The following is a 26,911-nucleotide window of genomic DNA, read 5'->3' as shown; positions in this document are numbered from 1 at the left end:
ATCCGACGGGCACGGGCTGCTTCCCATGTGGCGGCTGGCTAGCCAACCAAGTGGAGCGAGGCTGCGAGCCTAGCCATGGTACTCCAACCTGTTTTTTTATCTCGCATTTTCTTTTTTCAGCAATTTATTTATTTTTGGTCTACAACAAATCAATGTTTTTTTCACCTGGTTTTTCCGGTGTTGTTTATCGCTCGTTTTTTTTTTGTTTCTTTTCCTGTTTTTCTACCCCCCCCCCCCCTTTTTTGGTACATGACTCGAATGTACAATGTAGATATCACAATGAAGCACTAGTTAAAAGGAAAGCACAAATGTGCTTTGTGGTGAAGCACTAGTTTTAACAACTGATTTTGCCAGTGCATGTATAAACAATTTTTTATCTATATCTTTTCTCTTTTCCCGCTATTTTAAGTTTTATAAAATTACTTTTAGAGAAAAATATATTACTTGAAAATTCTTATATGTACTTCCTCTATAAAGAAATATAAAAGCGTTTAGATCACTATTTTAATGAACTAAACACTTATATTTCTTTACGGAGGGAGTGCTTACAAATTTTTTATGAAGCTTAAAAAAGTTTTTGGCAATATTAAATAAAATATTCATAAAATATTTTTAATAAATGTTCACACATTAATAAAAATGTTCATGAAATTATAACAAATTTTGTATTTGTAAAAAATGTGCATACACTTAGAAAATTGTTCTTGACATTTCTCAAAATATTGATGTATTGTAAAACAATTACATAATTTTCTGTTAAAGAATTCATTATATTTTAAAATTTTAGTTACAATTAGAAGAGTAATTTTAACATGCTCCCTCTTACCCCCTCTTTTCACATGGAAGATCAGAAGGTAAGAGTTAATCTGACCACTACTTAAATCAAATCAATGGTAAGAGAGACCATGCTAAAATTTTCCCAATTACAAAGTTTTCACATGATTTAAAAAGTATTCATGAAATGTAATTTTATTTGTTCCAGTTTTTCAAATTTGTTCATTACATATGAAAAAAGTATTTGTAGCATTAAAAAATGCCCCTAACGCTTGTAAAATGTTTACATATTTTTAAAAATGTTCATAGAATGTAACATGTAATTTGTAATATAATATCCATGATATATACGAAAATGTTTGTACACTTAAACTGGGTAGATTGGAAACGTCATGAATTTGAAAGGAAAAATGAAGATGGAAAATAAAAACCCGAAAACATAAAGCAGAAAAATTAGTAAAACAGAAAAAACAAAATAAAAACAACAACAACAAGGAAACACAGAAAAGAAAAATGAATGATCAAATCCTGCCTAAAGCCGGAGCTAATTCGGCCGGCACTGTAGGCAAGCTCTGCATCTTTTTGGCAAAGAATAAGATATGTAGCATTTGCGAGTGACCATAGCCTATGTGTCGCTTAAAAAGACCAGGAGCAGTGAGCGCATAACGGACCTATGCCAAAGGTACTCTCTGCACGGCCCGCCCCCCACACACCTTGCTGGGTCATGGGCTAAACCGAGGCCCATGAATTATCAGCGGCACGTGCGCCCCTCAGAACGCGAGCATATAAAAGCCATTCCCCGTCGCTGGTAGGGTTTTCCTCTCGCGCCGCCGGAACAGAATCGACCCGGAGGGAGGAAGCAGCAGCAGATCAGCGAGGGAGGAGTAGAGGGGATGGCGGACAAGAAGGGCGGAGCGCCGAGGAAGGAGGAGGTCGTCACGAGGGAGTACACCGTCAACCTCCACAAGCGCCTCCATGGCTGGTATGCAACCTCCCCAGCGCTGTCACTTCTTGCTCGCCGTTCCGTTCCCGCTGCAAGATCTGACTCGATTGTTCACGCCGTCCTGCTGTATTCATGCCACGAACAGCAATTAGTAGTGAGATTTCGATTTGCGGTGCCAAGATCGTGCTCGCTGTTCTCGCACGTCTTGGTTCGAATAGATTGAACAATTTCCTGATGCTGCTGTGTCTGTTATCAACTTATTATAGAATGTGCCCTGTCATACTTCTCGAATCACGTTTGGACGTGAGCTGAGAGGTATATACTCATAGAGCTGTACTATCACGCTCCATTTTTCAGTTTGGATTACTGCTAGCTGTACTGTGATCCAGTTGTTATTATGAGTTACTAGCTTTTATTCTCGGGTCTCGTTGACGCATAAGCCGAGAGCTTACATACTAAGAGAGCTGTACCATAACATTCCATTTGCAAACTACTAATGCAACTAGTTGTAATCTAATTCATGTTGTTTGCTAGCTCTACAACAACTTAGCTACGCCCATGGACAGTTAAATGATTTGCTTGCCCCACCTAAGAAGGTTGAACCAGATCAGCTCAGCACAGTTGCTTGTTCGATAAGATTTTCCAATGGTTTGTGTACAAGCAGTTTTTGTTTTGCCTCTCGAATTGTAGGAACAGTGGTTAAACGTAGTTCATTCAGGTCATGAATAAAGCTGCTTTCTTGTTGTCAGGGTTGGTTAAATTAGGGCTAGTTTCGATAACAGTGATTTGAACCAATCACTTATCATGGAAACTACTTTGATCTTAATGTGCTGCCCGCCTCAGTTGGCATACCTGGATACACTTCGTCAATCCCGAACTAAAATGCTCTATCTAATTATTTCTACTTGTTATTGAACTAACCTCCTTGAGTATTCTCGGCTAACGTATCATGATACCATGTTTTAGTTGCCATATTTAACTGTTCTATTCACATTTACCCCTACCAGTTTATCAATATTGATGTGTGTTACAGTTGAATATGGTCCCTTCTGAGTCTTCTATAATGTTTGACAGTACCTTCAAGAAGAAGGCACCCAATGCCATCAAAGAGCTCAGGAAGTTTGCACAGAAGGCTATGGGCACGACAGATGTCAGGATTGACGTGAAGCTCAACAAGCTCATCTGGAGCAGTGGGATCAGAAGCGTGCCCCGTAGGGTTCGCGTGAGGATTGCCCGCAGGAGGAACGACGAGGAGGACGCCAAGGAGGAGCTATACTCACTCGTCACCGTTGCCGAGGTGCCTGCTGAGGGTTTGAAGGGGCTGGGAACCAAGGTCGTCGATGACACTGAGTAGACTTTTCTTTATCAACATCGCTAGAATGAGCTGTTATTTTGCATTGCACCAGCATGTTTTTTGTATCCTGCGGAAGTTTTGGAGTATGGAATATCGCAAGCTATCTATTTTCCTTCATCTAAATCTTCATGATTGGTTTTGCCCTTCAAACGGTGCTCGTTATTGGCGTCAATACAGGATAAATGCGATTCATAGCTGGTAGTGCGATTAATGTTTTCCACGTATGGTTAAGAATTGGAAGGTCCGAAGGTACATGCTTTTTTTGTGTGTCGATAAATAGTGCATGATCGATTGGTGTCTTAAGTTTGATTGGCGTTGCGCGCTTTTTCAGGAATTTGTACTGATGTGTTTCGTTGCACCGTGTGTTAAACATAGAATTCGAAGTCTTCATATAAACTGCAGTTCCACATGAAACTGAGGAAGCCGAGGACGAAGAGCACCTCATGGTCCTTGCCGCTCTGGCCGGCCTGTTCGCGAGCAATGCAAAGCCATGGTGAGGTGGCTCGGTGCTGGCCCGCCAGAAGAGCAAGCAAAGGCATCGTTTGGAGGGCTATTGCTTGCTCTACGTCGACTACTTCGCCGATGCTACACTGCACGGCGAGAAAGTATTTCGATGCCGTTATCGGATGAGCCGAAAGCTCTTGCAAGAAGGATTGCACCGGCACACTTGAATTCACCTCACTCCAAAAGTGCACGACATCTATGGAGATGCTTGCATACAGACCTACAGGTAATATACTGGAAGACTGGAGGTATGGCCGAGTCCACCACCATCGAGTCTTTGTACAAGTTCTGCAGGTCAGTGGTGGCAGTGTTTGGACCACAATACGTGCTATCACCCGATGCTGAAGACACTGCTCGGATCCTAGCACAGAACGCAACAAGAGGATTTCCTGAGATGCTTGAAAGCATCGATTGCATGCACTGGGCATGGAAAAACTGTCCATTTGCTTGCCAGGGATGTACAAAGGCGCCAAAGGAGTTTGCAGTGTGGTACTTGAGACAGTGGCCACACATGACCTCTGGATTTGACACTCCTTTGGTATGTCAGGAACTCACATTGATATGAACGTACTGCAGTGCTCGAATCTCTTTGCCAAGCTTGTTAAAGGTCATGCTCCTCCAATGAACTTCGAGGTCAATGGGCGCCACTACAACAAGGGATACTACCTAGCAGATGGCATCTATCCGAGATGGTCCATATTTGTGAAGACTATCTCAAACCCTGTGCCAGGAGGCAAGAACTCCTACTTTGCCAAGTGTCAGGAGGTTTGCAGGAAGGATGTCGAGCAGGCTTTTGGTTTGCTCCAATCTCGATTTGTTGTTGTCCGATACCCCGCTTTGACCTGGTCGAAAGATCAAATGTGGGAAGTCATGACTTGCCGTGTCATCTTACACAACATGATCATTGAAAGCGAGCAGGAAGAGCCAGTGTTTGACATTGAACCATGTTACAGCAGGGTCCTCTTGCCCAAGTTGATCACCAACTACCGGTAACCTGGGCTGCCTTCCTCAATATGCGTCAGGAGATCCAAGATCCACGGGTGCATTGAGAACTGCAGCACGATCTGGTGGAGCACCTATGGAGGCTCAAGAGCAACACCTAACTCGACGTGTGATGAAATATGAATTTGTATTTGTGTTTGAAACTTCGAATTATGAGTTCGATTCGTTGCACTATTTGATTTGTATTGATTTCTGTAATGAACTATGTGATAAAAATTAGTTGTTGTTGAATTTGTGCCGAAACATGTAGAATGTGGGCCAATTTGCGCCGAAATTAGGCCAAAATCGGCAGCTGGTGGGTGAACTTGGGGGGTCGGCTGGCCCCCAGGCGGCGCTATTTCAAGCCCCTAGGGGGCCGAATGACTGGAGATGCTCTTACCTGTTGGTACTTGCGGTGGATGAGGAGGTATATCACACATAGAAAAAACATACCACCTATTCAACATTGTGTTCTTTCTATTCTTGCTGTGGCCTCTAAGAGCATCTACGTTCGGGCTCTTCAAATGTCCCCTATATGTCTGGGTTGACGGCTAGATCAGTGTTGTGACTTGGTCGGGCTCCTCAAACGGGCCATATACATTCGGACTAGGTGAATATGAGGAGGCATGGTCGCGTCTCGACGAGTCAGACTGACGGGCGGGACAAGTCAAAACTCATCGGTCTGCTGAGAACGCCGCTTCAGCGCGTCACCACCTATGTCATGCTCACTCCGCAATGTCGGTCGGAGCTCCTAGCAGAGATCCAGGCACAACGCACCACTCTCATTACAACCGGCTTGCCTTTGACTCTCCGGAGCAGGAGGAGGAGCAGCGGGCCGCAGACGCCGAGGTGGACTCCAACAAGGAGCCGGAGCTGCGGGCCGCGACCAGAGACCGAGAGGTAGGTCCGTCCGGCGCTATCAATACGAAGGTCGTCGACATCTCTGACGAAGAGTAATAGTAGGTTTGTTTTATCTATCTAGTAGTATGTAGCTTTTGTGTCGCATGGTGTAGTATGAATTTAGGGTGTGATATTTGAGGTATGTGGCTGCAAGGGATGAAAAATGAAGGGCGACCGAGCCCTCCACCCGGACACATCCACGGACATACAAGGGATCACTCTTAGGCTATGCAGTTGTAGATGCTCTAACCACGCATATCGTAAAGGAAACACATATGTAGGAGATCAAACAGTGCAGTAAACCAATGCAGGATTCACGAAAGTTAATATTGATGCCTCGTTCCATGGTGATGATAGGAATGGCTCGGTTGAGGCAATTAGAGCATTTCCAACGCTGATCCGTAAATTTGTTTTGGCATCCGCCCGTGGATAGGGGGAATCAATCTGCGGACATGGATGCTGGAGCCGGCCATCCAATGCTGCCTACGTACATTTCAAATACTTTTTCAACAAAGCGGACAAATTCATGAAAACACGGCGAATTTCATACAATCCGGACGAAAACATTTACATTTTGGACATCTTTTAACAAAAGGTTAAACTATGTGCACCTCCGGCCGCGGGAAGTTCCATAATACACAACAATAGTCTAGGGTCGGCCGTAGAGGATCGCTTTGTCTTCGCCATGTCCGGCAACCCTTTCATCGGACTGCCGGGAGCTCCAGAGGTATATACATCCCCCGTATGTTTCATATGTCTGGCTGCGCCGCTCATCGGAGTGGCAAATAGGGTGCTTCAGCCGGAGGGAAAGGGGGGCATCCGCTTCCGTGTAGTACGGATCAGGGTTGGTTTTGTGGCAGGGGACGACGGTGGCCCGCGAGAGAGGGCGAGCCACCATCTATGTGTGCTGGCGATGCGCCGATGGTGGCCTTCCTGGGACCGAAGCGGCGATCTCCCATGTTCTACTTCTTCTCGATGTTGGCGGTGGCCGCGGACGTGCTGGCCGCCGCCTCGCCGATCTCCAAGTCTGCTTCTTTCTCCATCGGCAAAGCGCGGTTCCGCGAACATTGACGTCTGATGGCTCACCGTCTGGCCTCGTTCACGACAACCACGATGCGCGTTCCACCGTGCTGGCCTGGAGCAACTCGCCACTCCTCCGCCAGCTGGCTTGGAGCGACCACTTGCTTCATCAGGCTCGGTGGCGAAGGTGGAGCAACCTGTTGCCTGGCTTGTATCCGACTGGCTCGAGGAGCTTGCCCTGCGTTGTGTTTAATGTCGGCCGGCTCGCGAATGGACGTGTGGCCAGAGTAGGTTTCTCGGCACGCGCCTGGGTTTAATGAAGGCATTTGAATGCGGCGAGGAGGTGTGTTCAGCCAGGTGTGCCCCAGGTGGTGCTTTCTCGGCTGGCGCGCCGCTTCAATGCCTGCGCCAGTGAGAGGTCGCGTTCGCTCTGAGCCGACTTCAATGCGGAGCGGTCGCTCTACAACGGCATGAATGCGGACAGCTGGTGCCGGGAGGGAACACGTGCGGGCAAGTAAGAAAGATTTTGGGTGGACCAGGGTGGTCAAAAGCGCACGTGGCTGCTGTCCGGACATCCGCAAAGCCCTCTGACTTGTCTCCAGTTTACGGGAGAAAGTGCGTCCCCTACAGACCGATGCAAGATCGTGTTGGATGACAAACCACGTGTGAACCGTGTGATCCGGACGGTTACAAGTGATTTGAGGGTCAGCATTGCAGATGCCCCGTGACGCCAACGCAGGAAGAGTAAAATTTAAACATTGTCTTAGGAAAGCTAATGGCGCGGGGGATTGCTGTACCTCTAGAACTGATTGTAATTTGGTCGACGAACCTCCTAGATTTTTGTTACCCCGTCTTATGAACTGTGTAACATTGTTTTGCAAATCAATAAAGTTGTCATGAAGGCTTTTCCTTAAAGAAAGTGTATGAGACGACCGATGATATTTTTCTCCAGAAAACAGTCCTCCAAAAATCCTTTAAACATGCTTTATGTGTGGCACCAAAGCCCATATTTCTAGGTAGCGGGGGTCGGGGCACACCGATACCTACCGCTGCCACTGCTCTCGCTAGACAGTCGGCGGAGTGGAACCCTGACGCGGCCATCTCTGGCCCGACGAACGAGCCGGCCGTCGGTGGCACTGGCAGCATCTCCATTTGCGATCCCAGAGGAAGTACAATATCAACCATCAACCAGACCAGACCTCTCACTGTACACTCGTGCCAGATACAGTCTCCCTCACATCAGGCCGCCGCTGCACCACAGACGGCGGAACCATTACTGCTGCAGGAGCAATGCCGCCAATGCGGTTGTGCGGCGGCCTATGCAGCATCCGGAGGTGCGGGTGGCGAGTCCCCTTCGTCGGCGGCCGTCCGAATCGTCTGACGACGGCGACCGGCTGGCTGCCGTTGGGCCGTCGCATTCGCATCCTCACATCCATCGATATGCTTAGGCTAGTGGAGACAGCTCACACGAAAGCGCCCGTCAGATTCGTCGGTAGGAAGAAACAGTATAGAACTGCTGACGAATCGGCAAAGGACATAGACCAAATCTTTTTAGCCTCCAGGCGGCCATAGTGCCGTCCATTTATGTCCTATACACCACTACAGAAAAAAACAACAACATGTATATAGAGATGTACAAAGATATATCATGTGATCTAGTTCATAGTGCTCTAGTTCTGCTGCAAAAGCAACTTCTTTCGGGGTTTTCACCTCTCCAGGGTTTCCCAACCCCTTTTTCTTTTTATGTAATATAAGGAGTAACTATAGAGGTGGTGATCTTCACAAGTTCACCGGATCACTGCCGCGCCGCTCCGACCACACCTCTCTCAGGAGCTCGAACCTCGCGTTCTCCATGGAAGCTCCTCTCTGCTGAGCAGTGAAAGGCGCGGCGCCGTTTGACGGCGAAGGTGGAGCGCTCTTGTCGAACAGGGACGCGAGGGGGGAGTCCAGGTCATCTAGATCGTCGTCGCTGGTGTACCCTCTCCTCTGGACCATCGAGGCTCTCCTGTCCAGCTTGGCGCTGCCTCCGGCGACCGACACTTTCTCCTCCACATCCAGTTGGGAAGGAGCGCGGTACGCGATAGGAGCAGCGATGCAAGGGAATGCGCTGATCGCGTGTTTCGCGGTGTGACGCTCCAGCAAGCTCTGCATCATAACATGGAAGTGTAGTGTTAACTACCATGTCTGTTGCGCAAATGTTTGATATGTCAGCATGATAATGCTTGTAATAACTATGTAATCACAAAACATTGTGGGGAGAGAGAAATAACACCTCGGAATTCAGCTCCTCTAAGACTATGCTAGGGACAGGATCGGGGCAGAACTCGTCAGGGGTGAAGTTGCACAGGATTCTTGTTACAAGTGGAAGCCCGACCGAAGGGCAGATCTGATAGACAGTGCAAAAGCTTAATGACAGTTCAATCCAACAGAAAACAGTACGTTAACTTGTCTGGAGCTATGCGCGGACACTGACCTCTTTCCTGATGGATTTTTCAATAAGCATGTCCTTCGGGGTCATCAGGAGATCACTCAGTTCATTAAGCAGCTTAAAAGACTTTGCTTCAGCTGCACCAATTCTTTCATCATTCCCATTTCCTATGTCGAAACCTTCATCCTCAGGGTCATCAGCGTCAATGCCCAAGTTATCCGTCAACCATCTCGACCAATTTCCAATCTGCATAGACATTCATTTATTATAAATCGACTAGCACATTCATAATATGTGAGAATGCACAATAATTTTGATCTCAACCACAATCATCATCCCAACAAACAATTTGATAAAGAAAATATAGGAAAATTATTTCGGGGTGCGCTCAAAAGTTGGAATCAGGTACATACAGAATTTTTCAGCTGCGCTCCTGACCCAAAGCTTAGCTCACCAGCTGGGATCGGGAGGACTTTTGGGTCAACGATTGGGTCAGATATTGGATCAGTTGGTATCTCACTAGCTGATTCACGAAGAATGGCATTAAACATTGCAACATCTAAACGGGCTACACATTGCTCCATCACCTGATAATAGAACACGTCAAATACACAAATACATTAGAAACTTTAAATATGTTTTCTTTTAGAAAAACTAGAGATGTCGATGAATACCAGTTTGGCCAATACTGGCAAACAGCCACACTCATGCCCACCAGCACGAAGAGGGCAGAGTCTGCTGTATGCATCGTGAAATGCAGCCTTCCACAAGTTAACAGAAAAGGTGCCTTGCTGCTGATCACCCAAAGAAGGGCCTAACACTTTCCGAGCCTTTGGGGTTGACGAACCTTCTCTTGGGGTTTGCATGTGAGGAGTTAATGCCTGGAAAAGAAACATTCTTCAGAGAGTCCGCAATGTGGAGAAATAAGACAAATTTAGAGAACAGTAGGTCCTTGAGAGAATCACTGCAGAGTATTTGTTTGTGAAGCACTGGACTAGGAATGCAAGAACAGTTTGGAGCAAGGGATTATATGGCCTAAGGAAAATATTACCTGCCACCAAACTGTCTCGACAATCCGAGAAAATATCCAAGATTCGATCCTCTCTAATGCGGCTAAAAGTGTGCTAGTTTCCTGCCAATTATCTGCTGTCTGTATTATAGCAAGTTCAGTTTGCTTGCCGTTGGAGTTGTTTTTCCATGGCACTGGCATGGATCTGGGCGTGGATTTTCCATCAAACCAGTGTGCACTGCCATTTAAGTTTTTTGTCGTCATGGTTGGAGTTGATTGACGTGAGATGCCAAAAGATTTTGAAATTATCTCTCTGAGAACAACTGTATTGGACAGCCAGTATGTTAACCTACATCAACAGTAGATTGTTAATGGGGGAAGCTTTATTCTTGTGCCACATCTCATACGCTGAATTCGAAATTGAGATTAAGTGTAGTGATATCTTACCTTGAAGCATCATTACTACAGGATTTCACAACGAGAACAAGACCAGAAACAGTATTTTTTGCTGCTGAAGCTCTCCTATCCGGGGACCAAAACTTGGATGCATGAGTGTACAGCCTAGAAAGACGCCGAGCTGGGGTATGCAACTTATGTGCTGAACTTCCATGCTCAGGCAATACAGAGTAAAGAGAAACTTCGAGTGCAGCAACTTCACGAAGTTCCTGCTCCATCTTCTCAAGTTTTGACTGTAGTTCCTCATTTCTCCGATGTAAAACTGCTTTGTCATCATCAACAATCTTTTCTTCAATATCAGCAATTTCATCATCAGTACCAGTACTCTGATCGCAATGTGGAGCTTCGTCTAACACATCGATCTCTTTGGCCTCTTCATTGCCTCTATCATCAATGGTTCCTGCTTCACTAGCTATATCATCTGCCTCCTCGGACAGTTCTGATGGAGGGCGAGAAGGGATTTTTACAATATCTGGTCTTCTAACTTCAATTGCTCTAGCACCATTAACTGCTGCTTTCCTAGGTTTTGGTGATCTGTTCTGAGTGTTGTTTGGTGCTTTCTGTTGCACCTTGTTTTGAACTTGACGACTTGTGCTGCTTTTGGCCATGCGAGGGCTATTTTCTTTGGTGTCTTTTTTCAAGAGCTTCTTTGGAACTACCGAACCTCTTTTCGCTCTATTGTCTTCATTACCATGAGCCTCACCTTGCGAGGAAACAGAAACTCTAGATGGTTCATAATCTGATCTAACTCCCTTCTCATCTCTCACTTCGCCATTCTCTTTGGCACCCATTTCAGGATACCTCTAATTTGTTAATCTGATTCCTGGAGAAATGATAAGACACAAATAATTACATAACCACGTTTGCAAAACAAGCCTGTCCAAACAAGACTGAAAAATGAGGAAAATCTAAGAAAAATACACAATTCAAATTCAGGCATAAAGGAATTAAAAACAAACAGCCCAAGATGTGGTTTATACTGGTTTGCGGTAGTAAGAATACACACCTCCAAGATGTGCTGTCTAATTCAAAAAGGTGAGAGGCAACTTTCTGAACCAAAATAAGCATTCTCATTTCCATATAGGATGTGATGTCGAAATCAAGGAAGGTGCCAAAGGACTCCACTGATAAGAGACCTTAGGCGTCCCGTCCATCTTATATTTTTCTTTGAAACTTCATCAAAAGATTTGCTACTTAGTTACACTGTGTAGGACAGCGGGTGTACTACCAGAGTAAACTAAAATTCATCCTTCTTTCTTTTAAATAGAGCCAAATTCTCGAAAAAGATCTAAAAAGATACGCTGCTTAACTACTTCACATGAAATGGCATAGCAGATCAGCAAGTCTTGATCGTTGCCTAAAAAATAACCAAGAACAACTAGATAGGCGTAGGACTTCCAGTAATTGCTGCACACGGCCAATTGGTTCATCGAACATCTTAAATGAAGAAATTAGTACTAGTTCGCTGGACAATATTCCTCCATAAATGCAGATGGTAAATGATCGCCAACCAAACCAAACCGCCGACTCGAAATTCCTAATACTATTCAATTCTGCAACCAACCTGCTCGTATCACAGCGAGAGCTCGCCGTGGACGACAAGGAAAAGGCACGCAAGAGTGCACCGGCAAATCAAGTCACGAGAACAACAGGGCTGCAAAACTCGTGAATGCGGATCGCAAACTACCACCAGTCCACTCCACGACCCCGAAATGTCCAATTCCCATCAGCAGGACAAGAAGACAGTGCTGAAGAAAGCGAACTCAATGCCGCTCAATCAGAGATCCCGGTCGCAAACAGAGCGATGGGACTCCAAGCGGAACCACTCCCAGAAATCAATGATCCAGGCAGAGAAATGAACTGAAAAAGGAAGCAAATCCGGCGAGGAAGGGTGTTCAAATCAAGAACCACGCGACTCGCGAATCCCTCCCTCCGGAGATCCGGTGGGGGCATCGCGGAGCAAGGTTCCAGGCTCGGGCGAGCGCAACGGTCGAACGGAATAGAAAATCAGCGCTCACCGACTCCGGCGCGACGGCAGGCGGCGACCGCCCCGGCGTGGCGTTTCGCCGGGAGCCGCGCGGCTCAATGCGGGGAGCTGGCGCAGGAGAGGAGTTCGCGGCAGCTTCGGCCTTGCTCGAGGCGGGGGTCCCCGCGTCTGGCGCCGCGCGCGACCGTCGGCGCGAGAGGCGACGCACGTCGGGCTCGTGGGTGAACTGGCGCTGCCGGTGCGGGCGTGGGAGTGGTGGGCGAAGTGGTCGTCGTGTAGAGAGAGGGGGGTCGTGTGTGGGGGAGGAGGCGGAGTCGCTGCTTATATCGGCCGTCCAGTGTGTTTTCCTTTTCCGCTTGAGAAGCATCCGACACGGCCCGGATCCGGTCACCATTGGTGAGGGTACCAACCGGCAAATGGTTTCTCTCTTTCTTTTCTCCAAGAAAAAAAATTGGTTTTTCTCTTCCATTTTTTTATTTTTTGTACCGCAGCGTTTTTTTAATAAAAAACATTTGATTATTCATCAAACATTATGATAGTACAAGTAACACCGGAAGTAACAAAACTTACATCCATTTTCATAGACCACCTAGCGACAACTAAAAGCACCGGAACAAGCCAAAGGCACGCCACCATCATCATCCTTTTCTCACCAGAGCGGGACAAACCTTGTTGTACTAGACAACTGAGGATTCATTGTGCTAAGGCCCCAAAGGGCAAGCACACCAGAACAACAACCATCATGGATGAAGATAAAGCGTATATCAGAAGGAGGCAACATCTAGACACACGAACACAGATGAACGAAGACCGGATCCAAGAAGATCCACCAAAGGCAAAAACCGACTATATCCCGCAAGATCAACTAAAGACAAACACCGCCGAATCTCATGCAATCCGCCGAAGCCACACCTCCACACGTCCTCGGACGATGTTGGACACACTGTCAGGATGGGGGCTAAGTAGGAAGAACCTCATTCCATCTTCCGGGAGTCGTCGGCACCTCGGCTTCCTGAACAGGACACAACTCATAAACAAACTCTGGAAAAAAAAACACCTAAAAACGAAGCATTTCCCTTTCCACTGGCAGGGGTCGGGATCCACCAATGCATCCATGACCCTAAGGCCACAGAAAGACAATATAGATCGGCGGCAATGGCAGAAGTTGTGGAAACCCTTGTCGGCTTAGAGGCGCTTGTGGGGAAGGGTCGAGGAAAAAAAATCCCTCATAGAAACCGAGGACTGGAATTCCGAAGGAAAACAAAATAGTAAGAGCCCCGCAGTGAAATATATACATTTCGATGATATGTAGCAGAAACACGTGATGCAGAGAAACATGCGTTGCAATGGGACAATGTAGTAGAAACATGTGGTGCAGTGGAACGGTGTAGTAGACAAGATGAATTAGAAACCGTGACATAGTAGAAAATTATGTACTCAAATTAAAAAAACAATTATGCACCCATTGCTGAAACACAAGAGTTCCTTATATTTTCTTGTCTAATATAAAAAATAATATTCTCAACTTTCTTTTATACAGAATTCGCAAAAAATGGTATGTTACTCAATCATTTACTTTTTATAATTTAGAGAACAACGTCTCTAAGCTAATGTGGGATCCACTCAAGGACCCACATGTTCTAGGTAAATATCTAATGTGTTCGTTTTCCCCTTATTTCATTAGTAATAGTTCATATTCCTACATTTCGACCCTAACATTTTAGAGAGAGACATTTGATCTTTTGACCCAAATTCATTGAAACTTTGATAGTTGCAAGTTATCATGTCTTTACTTGCCAATTGATCATTTGCTCTTTTAATTATATTATCTAGACAGTGGGCCCTTGATCAAAATTGCCACCCAATTGCATCTCTCGTCTCTATTTCTCACTTTCCTGATGTTCGCGCGCGCATGTGTGTGTAGAGATGAACCACAGGCCACCCACCAACGGCGTTAGTATTGCATTTTCGCAACCTTAGTCATGGCCAACCCATGGATGCCTTCACTGTCAATGGCTTGTGGCTACCTCGACACGATGCTCAACACGATTGTCTTCTCCCTGGCATTTAGCTCAACACTTGTTGGGGGCTCGGGGATACGTAAGGCCTTTTTCGCGAATATGCAAAACTTGCATATCATTTCATTGATAGAAGAAGTTTAGAACGAATACAAGATGTGGTACATCACATGACAAAAACGCAATAGGCGTGAACATGGTGCCCGAAGCAGAGAAGCAAGGGATGCTCAGCCCAAACAGAAGAACACAACTAAACTCGCCACCGCGAGGAGTAGCCCAAACCAACAACAAGACCGCCATAATCTCGAGATCCAGATCCGAGGACGCCGCAAGCAAACAATACGATGCCTTCATGAAGTAGAATGACGCTGAGATGCCATTGTTGTCCGATCCGGATAACCGGAACTAGGGTGGGATACAAAATACATTGCTGAGATGCTTGCTGGAGCCCTTTTTTATCCTCTCCTACTGTGTTATATTAATAATGAAATGTTACAATATGCAAAACTTGAGGCGGGTCTCTGATACGTCTCCAGCGTATCTATAACTTTTGATTGTTTCATGCTATTATATTATCAATCTTGGATACCTTTTATGCAATTTTATATCATTTTGAGGGACTAACCTATTAACTCAGTGCCTAGTGCCAGTTGTTGTTTCTGCTTGTTTTTTGGTTTTCCAGAAAATATGTACTAAACAGAGTCCAAACACTATGAAACTTTTTGATGATTTTTCTAGACATAAGAGACCCTGGAAGCTTCGGGAGGAAATCAGACGAGAAGTGAGGAGATGGCAAGGCAACAGGGCGCGCCTTGATGCCTTGTGGGCCCCATGTGGCTCCGTCTGACCTAATTCCAGTGCCATAAATTCCCGGATATTCCAAAAACCCACTGAGCCACCCGAAACAATTTTTACACGGCCACAAGCTTTTGTTCTTCCGTGATCCCATCTGGAGGCCTTTTCCAGTACTCTGCAGGAGGGGGAATCGATCACGAAGGGCTTATACATCAACCTTGTTGTCCTTTCGATGATGTGTGAGTAGTTCAGCACAAACCTACGGGTCCATAGCTAGTAGCTAGATGGCCTATATATCGGCCCGACACTTCTGTGTCGACTCCCGTGGCGGGCATACCCTGCTACCAGCCAATGCTACTTCTCCAAAAGAGAAGTGGAAGGTATCTGACCCTGCCCACCACTCATTTGAGGCCACCTATAAGCCCTTTCCCAGTATTTTTTGGAAGATTGAATGGCCTCAGTTCCCATGAGATTGGGGTTCCACTGGACACCAACTTTTGCCCAGCAAGTCACGCAGAAGGAACAATGGAAAATAAGATGATCAATTGTCTCCTTTATTCCAGAAGAACAAAGCACATACACAAAATTGTTTCCTATATCATAATGCCTTCTTTTAAGCATATCGGACTTGTGAAATTTTGACTACCAATATCAAATATATCCTAAAATATCTATATCTATTTCTATACCAATATACTAGACCCAAAGAAGCAGATCCAACAAATCTCAGCCATTAATCCAAGTCGATCTAACGACTTAGGCTGCTTAAATGGCGAGCACTCAACACATTTAGTGTGTAGTTAATATCATACCAAATATAAGTTACAATGCTAATCACATAATTAACATGCAAATAATATCCTACCCAATGTTTGGGAAACTCGTAGCTGCTCGATAGGATTCATCGTAGCGATTAATCAGTAAATAGACATATTAACTAGATTAATCGACCGTCTATTAATTGATAGATTAAATAAGAACCTGCCAACAAATATATCTAACTTTTGTAAGTATTATTACTATAATTCCATGCTCCTAGCTATGTAATATACCAAAATATTCACTGCAGGCATATAAAAACGCACTCCCTCCGTCCCAAAATTTTTGTCTTAGATTTGTCTAGATACGGATGTATCAAAATAGGCAAAACTAATATTCCTATGCATCCATACCTTCAAAATCTCAAAATTTGAAATTATCAATTACACATTTAAACATTTCCACGTATTTTTGACATACAACCACACAATATGCTATAAATAACAACCCAAACTAACAGTTCCATTCACTAATCTACTAATCTATAAATGTTGGATTCCCCACTAGCAAAGAGGAGAGTAGTACGTTGCTTGCTCGTGATGCCATGGAGCAAGGGGTGAGGAGCAGCCGACTGGTCGGATGATGTGGAGTAACCCATAGGAGAGGATGAGGAGTAGCGTACGAGCGTGGATGAGGTTTAGGAAGGCGACTGGAGTGGAGTAGCTAGAGTTTGGAGATGTAGCGCATTGGCTGGCGCCAGTGAGGACCTGGACAGCCGCCAGCCAGGTTGGGAGGGAATGAGAGGAGCAGGAGGGGGTGGGAGGGGGGTTGAACCCTAGCTATTGAGGAGTGGGAGGGGTTATGGGCCAAAATTTTGAGCTTTTTGCCCACCAGTTAATAGGGTAATAGCGATTAATCGATCTGACATGCTAGTAAATCGATCTGGCACGCCAATTAATCGGCCTGGCAAGTTAACACGATGAATATGTGTTATTCGAGTCAGCCACCTTACGAGTAGCGATTAACTAGCCCGTTAACTGATTACTAGAATGAATGATTGAATTGTGTAATATCAACGTGCATTGCACATACAAATTTACTAGTATCTCCAAAGAACATTTAGATTGGATTCTTGAGAATCATACATGTAAAACTATCTCGGATAATAGTTTCATAATTTACTGTCCTTTTGGAGCTTTGAAAGATACTGTGGCAGAATCTAATTATGAAACCTGTATTCTGGAAAATCATGTTAAAAAATGAAAGCTTTTGGAGGAACATGCATGATAAGGCATCTGATCACAAGTACATGGGATTAATTACAGTCCTTTCGATAAGTAAGAGTGCTGAACCCAACGAGGAGCAGAAAGAATTGATAGGCGGTTTTCATCAAGATATTCTCTGCAAGTGATGTAAGATAGTTCTACTAGATAGTTTGATAGCAAGATAATTGGTAACAAGTAACAAGTGACAAAAGTAGCAAGGTGCAGCAAGTGGCCAATCCTTAATTATGCTAACGACAAGCCGATGATACTTCTTATGGTGATTAAAACGCTCTTGAGGACACACGGGGATATCATCGAGTTACTTTCACCAGATTCATTGACTACATGTTAATTGCCTTAATAATTGTTATATGGGTGGACCGGAGCTAAGGTATTGTTCTTACTTGAACAAACACCTATTTATGATTATACTCTAGATGGAAGCATCCGCAAATACAAGAGGAGTAATTAAGATAAATCTAACCATAACATTGAACATACGGATCCAAAATAGCCCCTCACACAATAATTCATAAACTGGAGTTTAAGTTTCTATCACTCCTGCAACCCATCGTCCACAAACTAAATCCACGATGCTTCCCCCTAGACCCAAGGATGGTGAAGTGTCGGGTAGTCGATGTTCACATAACACCACTAGAGGAAGAACAACACATCATAATATCAAAATATTGAATGGTGATCAACTTCACATGATTACTAATAACAAGACGTCTTCCATGTCCTCAAGAACAAATAGAACTACTCACAACTCATCATATTGAACATGTTGAGTGGGTATAAATATGCAACAAACAATCTGAACATAATGATCTTCCACCAAGTAAACTAACTAGCATCAACTATAAGATGTAATCAACACTGCTAGCAACCCCAGGTACCAATATGAGGTTTGATACAAAGATTGAACACAAGAGATGAACTAGGGTTTTGAGATGAGACGAAGGTGGTGAAGATGTTGATGATGATGACAGGAGTGTTGGTGATGATAATTGCTTCGATTTTCCCTCCTAGAGGGAAGTTTTCCCGGTAGAATCGCTCTGCTGGAGAACAAAAGTGCTCCGTCTTTGTTTTCGTCTCGAGACGGCGATGACAGGTCTAGGAAGACTTCTCTTGATTTTTTTCTAGGGTAAATGGGAGTATATGACCAAAGGACGTTGGGAGATGAGCTCTGTGGCCCCACAAGCCTGGGTGGCATGGTTTGGGGGTAGTCGCGCCCCTGGGCTTGTGGCGCCCCTGTTGGGCTTCCACTTACTTCCACTACCAGGAGAAAGCCTACTAGTAGCGCTTGAAATACATATAGCAGTAGCACTAGGTCCAGCGCTACTGCTAACACGCTACAGCTAAGTTGTAGCAGTAGCGCTACCCTGACCAGCGCTACTAGTAAGTATGGTTAGCAGTAGCGCTCAGCGCTACTGCTAACTATCTGTAGCGCTGCAACAAAGCAAGCGCTGCTACTAGATGCATTCCAGCACTACTACTAGTATTCATGCTTTCATAGATTTATACCCCCTCTACGTATTTGTGATGTATTTGTGCAGGCTCTATATAGTAGTTTCATCAGATCATAATAAACATACACTATTCTCATCATATCATACACATATAGTAGTCTCGTCAAACCATCATCATCATCATCATCATCATCATCATTCAACACAAATATCATCACATCTCGAAAATAGCGATACACAAGTCATGTCATGTCTCGAATAAGTGCAACTGCATGGTCATGGCACATATACAAGTTTCATCATCTCTATCTAAACCATGATGTAGAAGAGAAGAGTGATCAACATGAGCAAGAGCGCGACTATGTAGTACTTGAGGCACTGACGGTTCTGCCCCCGCTTTTGCCGGAGCGTCCACCTCAAGTAACTACTTTCTGCTTCGGCTTTGCTGTCGAACCCTCTGTGGCTAGCACCCAAGTATTTGTCCACCTGGGCATGATCGTCTGGACAGTGGTCATAGACTCCTGGAACCCTCCCAATGAACACGGCGTAGCAGTCCTTCACCATCTCTGATCTATGTACTTGCATCGTCAATTGATGAATTCAACGATAATATGCAACATAATGTACTTAAGAAAACAAAGAGGCATAATTAGGAAAATACAAGTAACCTATAGTAAACATAAATAACAAAGTTCATCATACCCAAACTAATTAACTAGAGCGATCTACGCTAGTTCAGGAGGACAGTTTAATTACATCACAGAGTTTTGTCGTGCATAAATTCAAATTTTTGCCATAGAAAGACAGTAGTGACACATTGTCATCGACAATCAGTCCTCCATGTCGACGGTCCAATCTTCATAGTCAGGGAGGAAGCACCTGAACTTCTTGAAAGGCTTTAGGTCCAGACGCTGAGCGAGTAGCAGTGCTCGGACATCTTCCCGCATCATTGGCCCATGGTAGAACATCCATGTTGGTTCGAGGACCTCCTTCATAATCGCTTGGGAAAGTTCACACTCAGCTCAGATTCGATGATCCGGTGTCTTTCCTATGCTTGTGGCCCACTTGACAATCTCGGCATCATTGGTAGTAGGTGACATGCGAAGGCGTTGATTATCCCTTCCGTACTCAATCAGGTGATGCATGAGGTAGAATCCATCAGCCTTACTGGTGTATGGTTGCTGGATGCAGCAAAAGTCGGTCTTATGGCCTAAAACCATCCCATTCTTCATGTGCTTTTTCACCTTGATATATCCACCAGACAGGCTGAAGGTTAACATGGCATTATCGAGCACTCTTGATGTGCGTGTAATCCTTTTTATTGATGTTCTTCGATGAGTCCAAGTACATAGCATGGAAGCATTCTGGGTATAGAATAATGAGGACACCCCCGCCCCCCGCGTTGCATAAAATAAGTACACCTCAAATTAGCCTCCATGCTTGCAAAGGAATGATTAAAACTTATGAAAAGATATCTGCAGATGACTTGCATGGGATGATAAGGCATGAGAATCACTTCCTTGTCCTTATTAGCGTACATGAATTCGACGATGTACTTGCTCGCATAGTCACAGTGCTCTTTGTAAACTGCCAAGAAGCTCTCGTGCATATAGTATAGGTCTGCAACGTAGATATATTTTATGTTCTCGCGCTTGATGAAGTAGTTGAGATACAATGCATACATGCGGATGAACTAGAAATCCAGCTTGCTCATGTGGAACATGTCGTAGATGTGTCAAATCGCAGGATCAACTTATCCGTGGGCCATCTCTCGACGTACAACTTCCCACCCGGCACCTGAGCCGCGTAAAGCGGGTCTCCTGGTTTTTCCGAGATGAGAAGGCTTTTCTCTCTGGCCAGCACATCTTCATGGAATCTCCTTAGATCATTGTTCAGTATGTGCTCTAGCGCTTTCACAGGTAGGATCGGGTCACCGGCGACATGGAAATGCTTCGCACCTTTGACAGGTATTCTGTCTACTACTCGGGGCTTTAGAGGCGGCTGGCTGCTTGAAGCAGCTCTGGCGCCTTTAGGGTCTTTCTTGTGCGGTCTCCTCCATTGCTTCTTGGCGGGTGGCGGTAGTGAGCCCACCATACCTTCCCTAACCACCACCCCCAATGTTGTCGGGCTAATCAGTGGACGGACCTCGGGTTGTTGCTAGGTAGAGGCGGCATCTGGAGGCGTCTCCTGCAAGGATCGCATGAAGAGAGACTTTTTGCATTCCCCTTAGGACGTTTTGGCTCCGGCAAATCAGGCAACATCAAGTCATCATCTCCATGCTCATAGCATGAGTCTTCGTCGTCCCCAGCCATCAATCCTCCATCGTCATAGGCGGTATTAAAATACTTGAGAGGGTCATCATCATCATCCTCCATGTCATCATCAACATTTGCTTCTTTGACGGGGGCGATGTCATCTGGCACTCCCTCGCATCGTCCGCTATCACCAGCCACGACAGGTGCAGGTAATTTGGTAGGGGGGGTGGTGTTCATACCTTCTTGAGAAGCTGTCGTTGGTGTGATACTAGGCGCTTTGACACGAAGAAGAGTCTTTGGCCAAGGCAAGAACCAGCTCTTGCATGCGCCAGTCCGTTTAGGGGTCTCCTCATCATCGACTGGTACCGGAGGAGGCAAATCCTCGAAGCCCTCTAAGACACTGGCCATGTTAACCTTGAAGATGCCATCGGGCATCTCTCGGTTGTGGAACATGCGGTCCTTCGGCTTCACGATCGTTGCCTTTCCCACGACCACCTTCTGGCCCTTGATGTCGTAGAGTAGGGTGCACGGGGTATCGTCGGCCTATGAAGAAGACATGTCTGCGACGTCAAATATCCGAAAGACAACTGAAATGGAAGACTATAGACATGCTGGTGAAAAGGGTATGACGCGTAATTACCGTGAGGGCGTCGAGCTCAGCCATAGACGAAGGCCCGCCGAGCATGCCAAAGACGGAGGTCAGGCTGCTATGAACAGGAGCGGTACCTTTTGCGGTTGCTTGAGGAGGTGCTGGTGGTGTGATGTTCACCGAATTGCTCCCGACGTAGCTGGAAAGGGGAAATTCCTCTGGCCCTTTATTTGGATTGCTCTTCGACCAATCGATAATTGCCGAAATCAAGCTGATAATAGTTTAAGATTGGAAGTGAGTCGTGTCGCCAGCCACTGCATCATTGACCGCTGCATTGACTACCCCGAACAACTCTTCTTTGGTCTCGGCTTTGGTCTTATTGACCGCAATCGTGACCTTTCTCGTCGATGGTCTGCTAAGTGAGCAACCGTCTCTTCCTTCTTTCCTCTGGCTCCTCGCGGTAGCACGTCTTCCATGAGGCGCCATCTCCGACGCCGTGCACACGTCCATAGGACGGCAGTTTGTCCTCCGAGAACTTTTTCAGTATGTTTAGGGCCCGGTTGAATGGGGTGTCCACTTGGGCCTGATACATCTCCAACATATCTATAATTTTTTATTGTTCCGTGCTGTTATATTATCATTCTTGGATGTTTTATAATCATTTTATATCATTTTTAGGTACTAACCTATTGACATAGTGCCAAGTGCCAGTTGTTGTTTTCTGCATGTTTTTTACATCGCAGGAATCAATACCAAACGGAGTCCAAACCCAGTGAAACTTTTTGTGGTTTTTTAGACCAAAAGACATCCAGTGGGCTAGAGAAGCACCTCGGGGGTGCTCCGAGGGGAGCACAACCCACCAGGGCGTGCCTGGAGGCCCAAGCGCGCCCTGGTGGGTTGTGCCCACCTCGGGTGTCTCCCGAACCGACTTTTTGATCTATAAATACCCCAATATTACAGAAACCCTAGGGGAGTCGACGAAAATCAATTCCAGCCGCCGCAGAGTCTAGAACCACCAGATTCAATTTAGACAGCATCACGGAGGGGTTCACCATTTCCATCGGTGCCTCTCCAATGATGCGTGAGTAGTTCGTTGTAGACCTTCAGGTCCGTAGTTAGTAGCTAGATGGCTTCCTCTCTCTTGTTTTATTCTTAATACAATGGTCTCTTGGAGATCCATATGATGTTACTCTTTTGCGATTTGTTTGTTGGGACCGGATGAACTTTGAGTTTATGATCAGATCTATCTTTTTATCCATGAAAGTTATTTGAGTCTTCTTTGATCTCTTATATGCATGATTGCTTATAGCCTCGTATTTCTTCTCCAATATTTGGGTTTTGTTTGGCCAACTTGATCTATCTATCTTGCAAAGGGAAGAGGTGCTTTGTGATGGGTTCGATCTTACGGAGCTTGATCCCAGTGACAGAAGGGGAACCGACACGTATGTATCGTTTCCATTAAGGATAACAAGATGGGGTCTATTTCTACATAAATAGATCTTGTCTACATCATGTCATCATTCTTATTGCATTACTTCGTTTCTCCATGAACGTAATACACTAGATGCATGCTCGATAGCGGTCGATGTGTGCAGTAATAGTAGTAGATGCAGGCAGGAGTCGGTCTACTAATCTTGGACGTGATGCCTATATAATGATCATTGCCTGGATATCGTCATGATTATTTGAAGTTTTATCAATTTCCCAACAGTAATTTGTTTACCCACTGTTTGCTATTTTTCTCGAGAGAAGCTAGTAGTGAAATCTACGACCCCCGGGTCTCTTCTTTAATATATTTGCCTTTGCGATCTATTTTCTTTTACTTTTATTTTCAGATCTATTAAACCAAAAATATAAAAATACCTTGCTACAATTTATTCTTATTTATTTTATCTCGCGTTCTCGCGATCCAATTTGTCATATTTTTATCGCGTCCGTTTGCTAATTTCTGGCGCCGTTACCTGAAAGGGATTGACAACCCCTTTAACACGTCGGGTTGCGAGTATTTGTTATTTGTGTGCAGGTGCTATTTACGTAGTGTTGCTTGGTTCTCCTACTGGTTCGATAACCTTGGTCTTATTACTGAGGGAAATACCTACTGTCGTTGTGCTGCAACATCCCTTCCTCTTTGGGGAAATACTGACATAGCCTAGCAGACATCAAAATGAATTTTTGGCGCCGTTGCCGGGGAGGATCATCAACATCTACCAGGTTCCTAATCACAAATCTCATCTCCTCGCAATTTACATTATTTGCCATTTGCCTCTCATTTTTCTCTCCCCCACTTCACAAAAAATTGCCCTTTTATTCGCCCTTTTTTTGGTTCGACGTTTTCTTGCTTTCTAGTCCTGATGGCTAGCGTGTCTACTTCTCCTTTGTCACCAGATTTTGAAGTTCTAGACTTCAAGAAACGACATGGAGAAAATTTGAAAGATGCTTGGTATAGGCTTATGGAATCCTATCGCATTTGCAATTTAAAGGGGGGCGCTAAGATCGTGCTTCGTAATTTTTACATAGGATTGGCTTTGCGTCATAGACAACTCCTTGATTTTTCCGCTAAAGGGAGTTTTATTGATCTTGATGCTAATGCTGCCTATGAAATTTTAAAAGGAATTCTAGGGGTTCCACCTCAAAAGAAGGGGTTCTCTTTCACCCCTGAGGGAGTTCAAATGTTGGACAAACTTGGTGATTTGCATAAACATATGGTTGAATTGCAAAAATATAACGAACCCCTCAAACATCTCAATGGTAGTATCAATCGCATGAACACCTTGATTACTCTCTGCAACAAACGATTGGATATTTTGGATCTAAAGATGGTTTCTTTTCCTGAGAATTTAGGGAAGCGTAAAGAGCCTCCCGAGTCTGAGAAAACCCTTACAAAAGTTGCCAAAACTACAGATGACAAAACTTAGATCATTTGCTTTATGCCTAGCTAAGGGCGTAAAACGATATCGCTTGTTGGGAGGCAACCCAATGAATAAAATTTATTTTTGCTTTTTGATTTCTGTTCTTGAGTGTTTGCACAATTATGCTACTGTTATGATTGTGTTTTTTGTGTTTTAATTAGTGTTTGTGCCAAGTAAAGCCTTTAGGATCTTCTTGGGTGATAGTTGTTTGATCTTGCTGAAAAACAGAAACTTTTGCATTCACAAAAACAATTCTCATTTTTAACCACAGCGTGATAAAATACCAATTCTTTTTTAGAAGATTAATATACAAATTTCTCAGGTTTTCCTAATTTATCAAGATTTTTGGAGTTTCATAAGTATTCAAAATATCCATATTACTACAGACTGTTCTGTTTTTGACAGATTCTATTTTCTTTGCGTTGTGTGCTTGTTTTGATGATTCTATGGTTTTCCTTGAAGAGTTTTTTGTCATAGAAAAGTTGGAATACAATAGATATAATGCAACAGTACTTATAGTAGTAATTTGCTTTCTTATACTAATGGATATCACGAAGGTTTTGTTGAGTTTTGTGTGATTGAAATTTTCAAGTTTTGGGTGATGTTACGATGGATGAAGGAATAAGGAGTAAGAAGAATCTAAGCTTGGGGATGCCCATGGCATACGAAGCTATTATCCAAAGAGAAGCAAACAACTAAGCTTGGGGATGCCCCGAGTGGCATCCCCTCTTTCTTCTAACGACCATCGGTATTTTACTCGAAGCTATATTTTTATTCATCACATACTATGTGTTTTGCTTGGAGAGTCTTGTATGATATGAGTCTTGGATTGTTTTGCTTTGTGTTTTAAGTCTTGATTCCTTGCTGGACACACCTATTTGAGAGAGCCAAAATTAGGCCATGACTTGTTAGAATTGCTCTCTATGCTTCACTTAAATTTTTATGAGCTATGGAATTTCTCTAGTGCTTCACTAATATCTTTTTGAGCACGGTGTGCTTTAGTATTTTTGAAGAAACGCTCTCTTGATTCACTTAGATTTATTTGAGAGTTAGTAAAATTTTCAAGAAATTCTCTCTTGCTTCACTTAAATTAATTTGAGAGAAAGAAAAATTATGCTCATGATCTTCACTTATATTTGTGTGAGCTTATCAAAAGCAACACATGAAAATTAGTTCCAAAGTGATAGATATCCAAGAAGGATATAATAAAAACTTTCATGAAGATCATTGGACAAAATAAACTTGATTATTTGTAATAGTTTTGAGATATGATGATGTGATATGTGAGTTATGTTGATGAGTAATTATGCTTTAGTAAGAATATTGGTGTTAAGGTTTGTGATTCCCTATGCAAGCACGAAAGTCAATAGTCATGCAATGAAATTACATCCTACTTGTGGTGCATTATTCAGTGTTAATTATGCTCAATGCTCGCTTATGAGATTATTCGTTTCTTGGTTGGTCGCTTCTCAATCTTTTGCTAGCCTTCATTTTTCACTAAGTATGATCACGACTTGTGCATCCAAAATCCTTTAAACCAGTTTTGCCACATGAGTCCATTATACCTACCTATATGTGGTATTCTTTTGTCGTTCTAAGCAAATTTGTATGTGCCATCTCTAATTTTCAAAATAAATTTCTCTATTGTGTGCTCGTACCGCTCGCGAGGCAGTGAGGGTGGCCAATATTTTACATGCTAGATGTGTTATTCTCACGATGAGTGTTTATTCACTTGTCATTGCACGAGAGTAAGGCAAATGTATTAGGGATGCCCAGTCCCTAAATGAAAAATGAATTCACTTTATGTTGTCAAATAATAAATTCCTTGGAAAGCGTTGGTATGGAAGGCACCCATGGATACGGTTAGCCATGGAAAGTGAAAGTGTGGTGGAAAAAGGAATAAACTTTATTTTTTGTTTGGGAACCGCCTATGATGTATCTAGCATGGAAAGTGTTGGGAGCTCTAAGTCGTTTTTGTTGGTGGGAAAAGTATGCCTCTCAAAATGTTTTTATCTCTCAATTTTCACTCTGAGCTCTGGCACCTCTACAAATCCCTACTTCCCTCTGCGAAGGGCCTTTCTTTTACTTTATGCAATTTTTATTTTTATTTGAGTCTCCATCTTCTCTTATAAAGCACCAACTAGGGGGCACTATGATCGTACTTGAGCATTGGGTGTAGCTAATATGTGAGTGTGTTTCATGAATGGATCAATGATTGAGCATGATAGGCTAGGGATAACTTATTTTAGCGTTGGTATTTTGAAAGACATGGTTGCTTGTTGGTATGCTTGAGTATCTAAATTATCATGTCAAAACTAGACTATTGCTTTGAACAATATAAAATTCCAAATGTCCATGCTATAAAGAAAAGAATATGGGATGACATGTTAGGCAACATTCCACATAAAAAATTCTGTTTTTTTATCATTTACCTACTCGAGGACGAGCAGGAATTAAGCTTGGGGATGCTGATACGTCTCCAATGTATCAATA

General features: G+C 44.1%; 2 protein-coding genes across 2 annotated transcripts; one reads left to right on the top strand and one right to left on the bottom strand.

The window, feature by feature from the left end:
• The first annotated feature begins 1,508 nt into the window (after positions 1 to 1,508).
• LOC125523127 (60S ribosomal protein L31) lies at positions 1,509 to 3,188 on the top strand. Its single transcript, XM_048688178.1, has 2 exons — positions 1,509 to 1,756; positions 2,792 to 3,188. Exons 1-2 carry the CDS (start codon positions 1,668 to 1,670, stop codon positions 3,069 to 3,071), a joined length of 369 nt encoding a protein of 122 aa, XP_048544135.1. The 5' UTR covers positions 1,509 to 1,667; the 3' UTR covers positions 3,072 to 3,188.
• Positions 3,189 to 8,013: 4,825 nt separating this feature from the next.
• Positions 8,014 to 12,671, bottom strand: LOC125519768. Its single transcript, XM_048684524.1, has 8 exons — positions 12,388 to 12,671; positions 10,361 to 11,192; positions 9,956 to 10,262; positions 9,579 to 9,785; positions 9,318 to 9,491; positions 8,950 to 9,150; positions 8,749 to 8,862; positions 8,014 to 8,621 (listed from the first exon to the last, which is right to left on the bottom strand). The coding sequence occupies exons 2-8, from the start codon at positions 11,158 to 11,160 to the stop codon at positions 8,256 to 8,258; spliced, it is 2,169 nt and encodes a 722-aa protein (XP_048540481.1). The 5' UTR covers positions 11,161 to 11,192; positions 12,388 to 12,671; the 3' UTR covers positions 8,014 to 8,255.
• Positions 12,672 to 26,911: the final 14,240 nt, after the last annotated feature.

Source organism: Triticum urartu, chromosome 7 (genome assembly GCF_003073215.2).
Source record: "Triticum urartu cultivar G1812 chromosome 7, Tu2.1, whole genome shotgun sequence".
In the NCBI taxonomy this organism is placed as follows: Eukaryota; Viridiplantae; Streptophyta; class Magnoliopsida; order Poales; family Poaceae; genus Triticum; species Triticum urartu.
The sequence above is the reverse complement of the archived record's forward strand: the minus strand, read 5'-3'. Positions and strand labels throughout refer to the sequence as shown.

What these genes read in the sequence shown, in the direction of transcription:
- LOC125523127 (XM_048688178.1), top strand. Translation starts at nt 1,668, where the DNA reads ATGGCGGACAAGAAGGGCGGAGCGCCGAGGAAGGAGGAGGTCGTCACG. An exon ending in CACAAGCGCCTCCATGGCTG is followed by an intron (nt 1,757 to 2,791) that starts GTATGCAACCTC and finishes AATGTTTGACAG; the next exon opens with TACCTTCAAGAAGAAGGCAC.
- LOC125519768 (XM_048684524.1), bottom strand. Translation starts at nt 11,160, where the DNA reads ATGGGTGCCAAAGAGAATGGCGAAGTGAGAGATGAGAAGGGAGTTAGA. An exon ending in GAGCGCAGCTGAAAAATTCT is followed by an intron (nt 9,151 to 9,317) that starts GTATGTACCTGA and finishes ATGTCTATGCAG; the next exon opens with ATTGGAAATTGGTCGAGATG. An exon ending in TAGAGGAGCTGAATTCCGAG is followed by an intron (nt 8,622 to 8,748) that starts GTGTTATTTCTC and finishes GTTATGATGCAG; the next exon opens with AGCTTGCTGGAGCGTCACAC.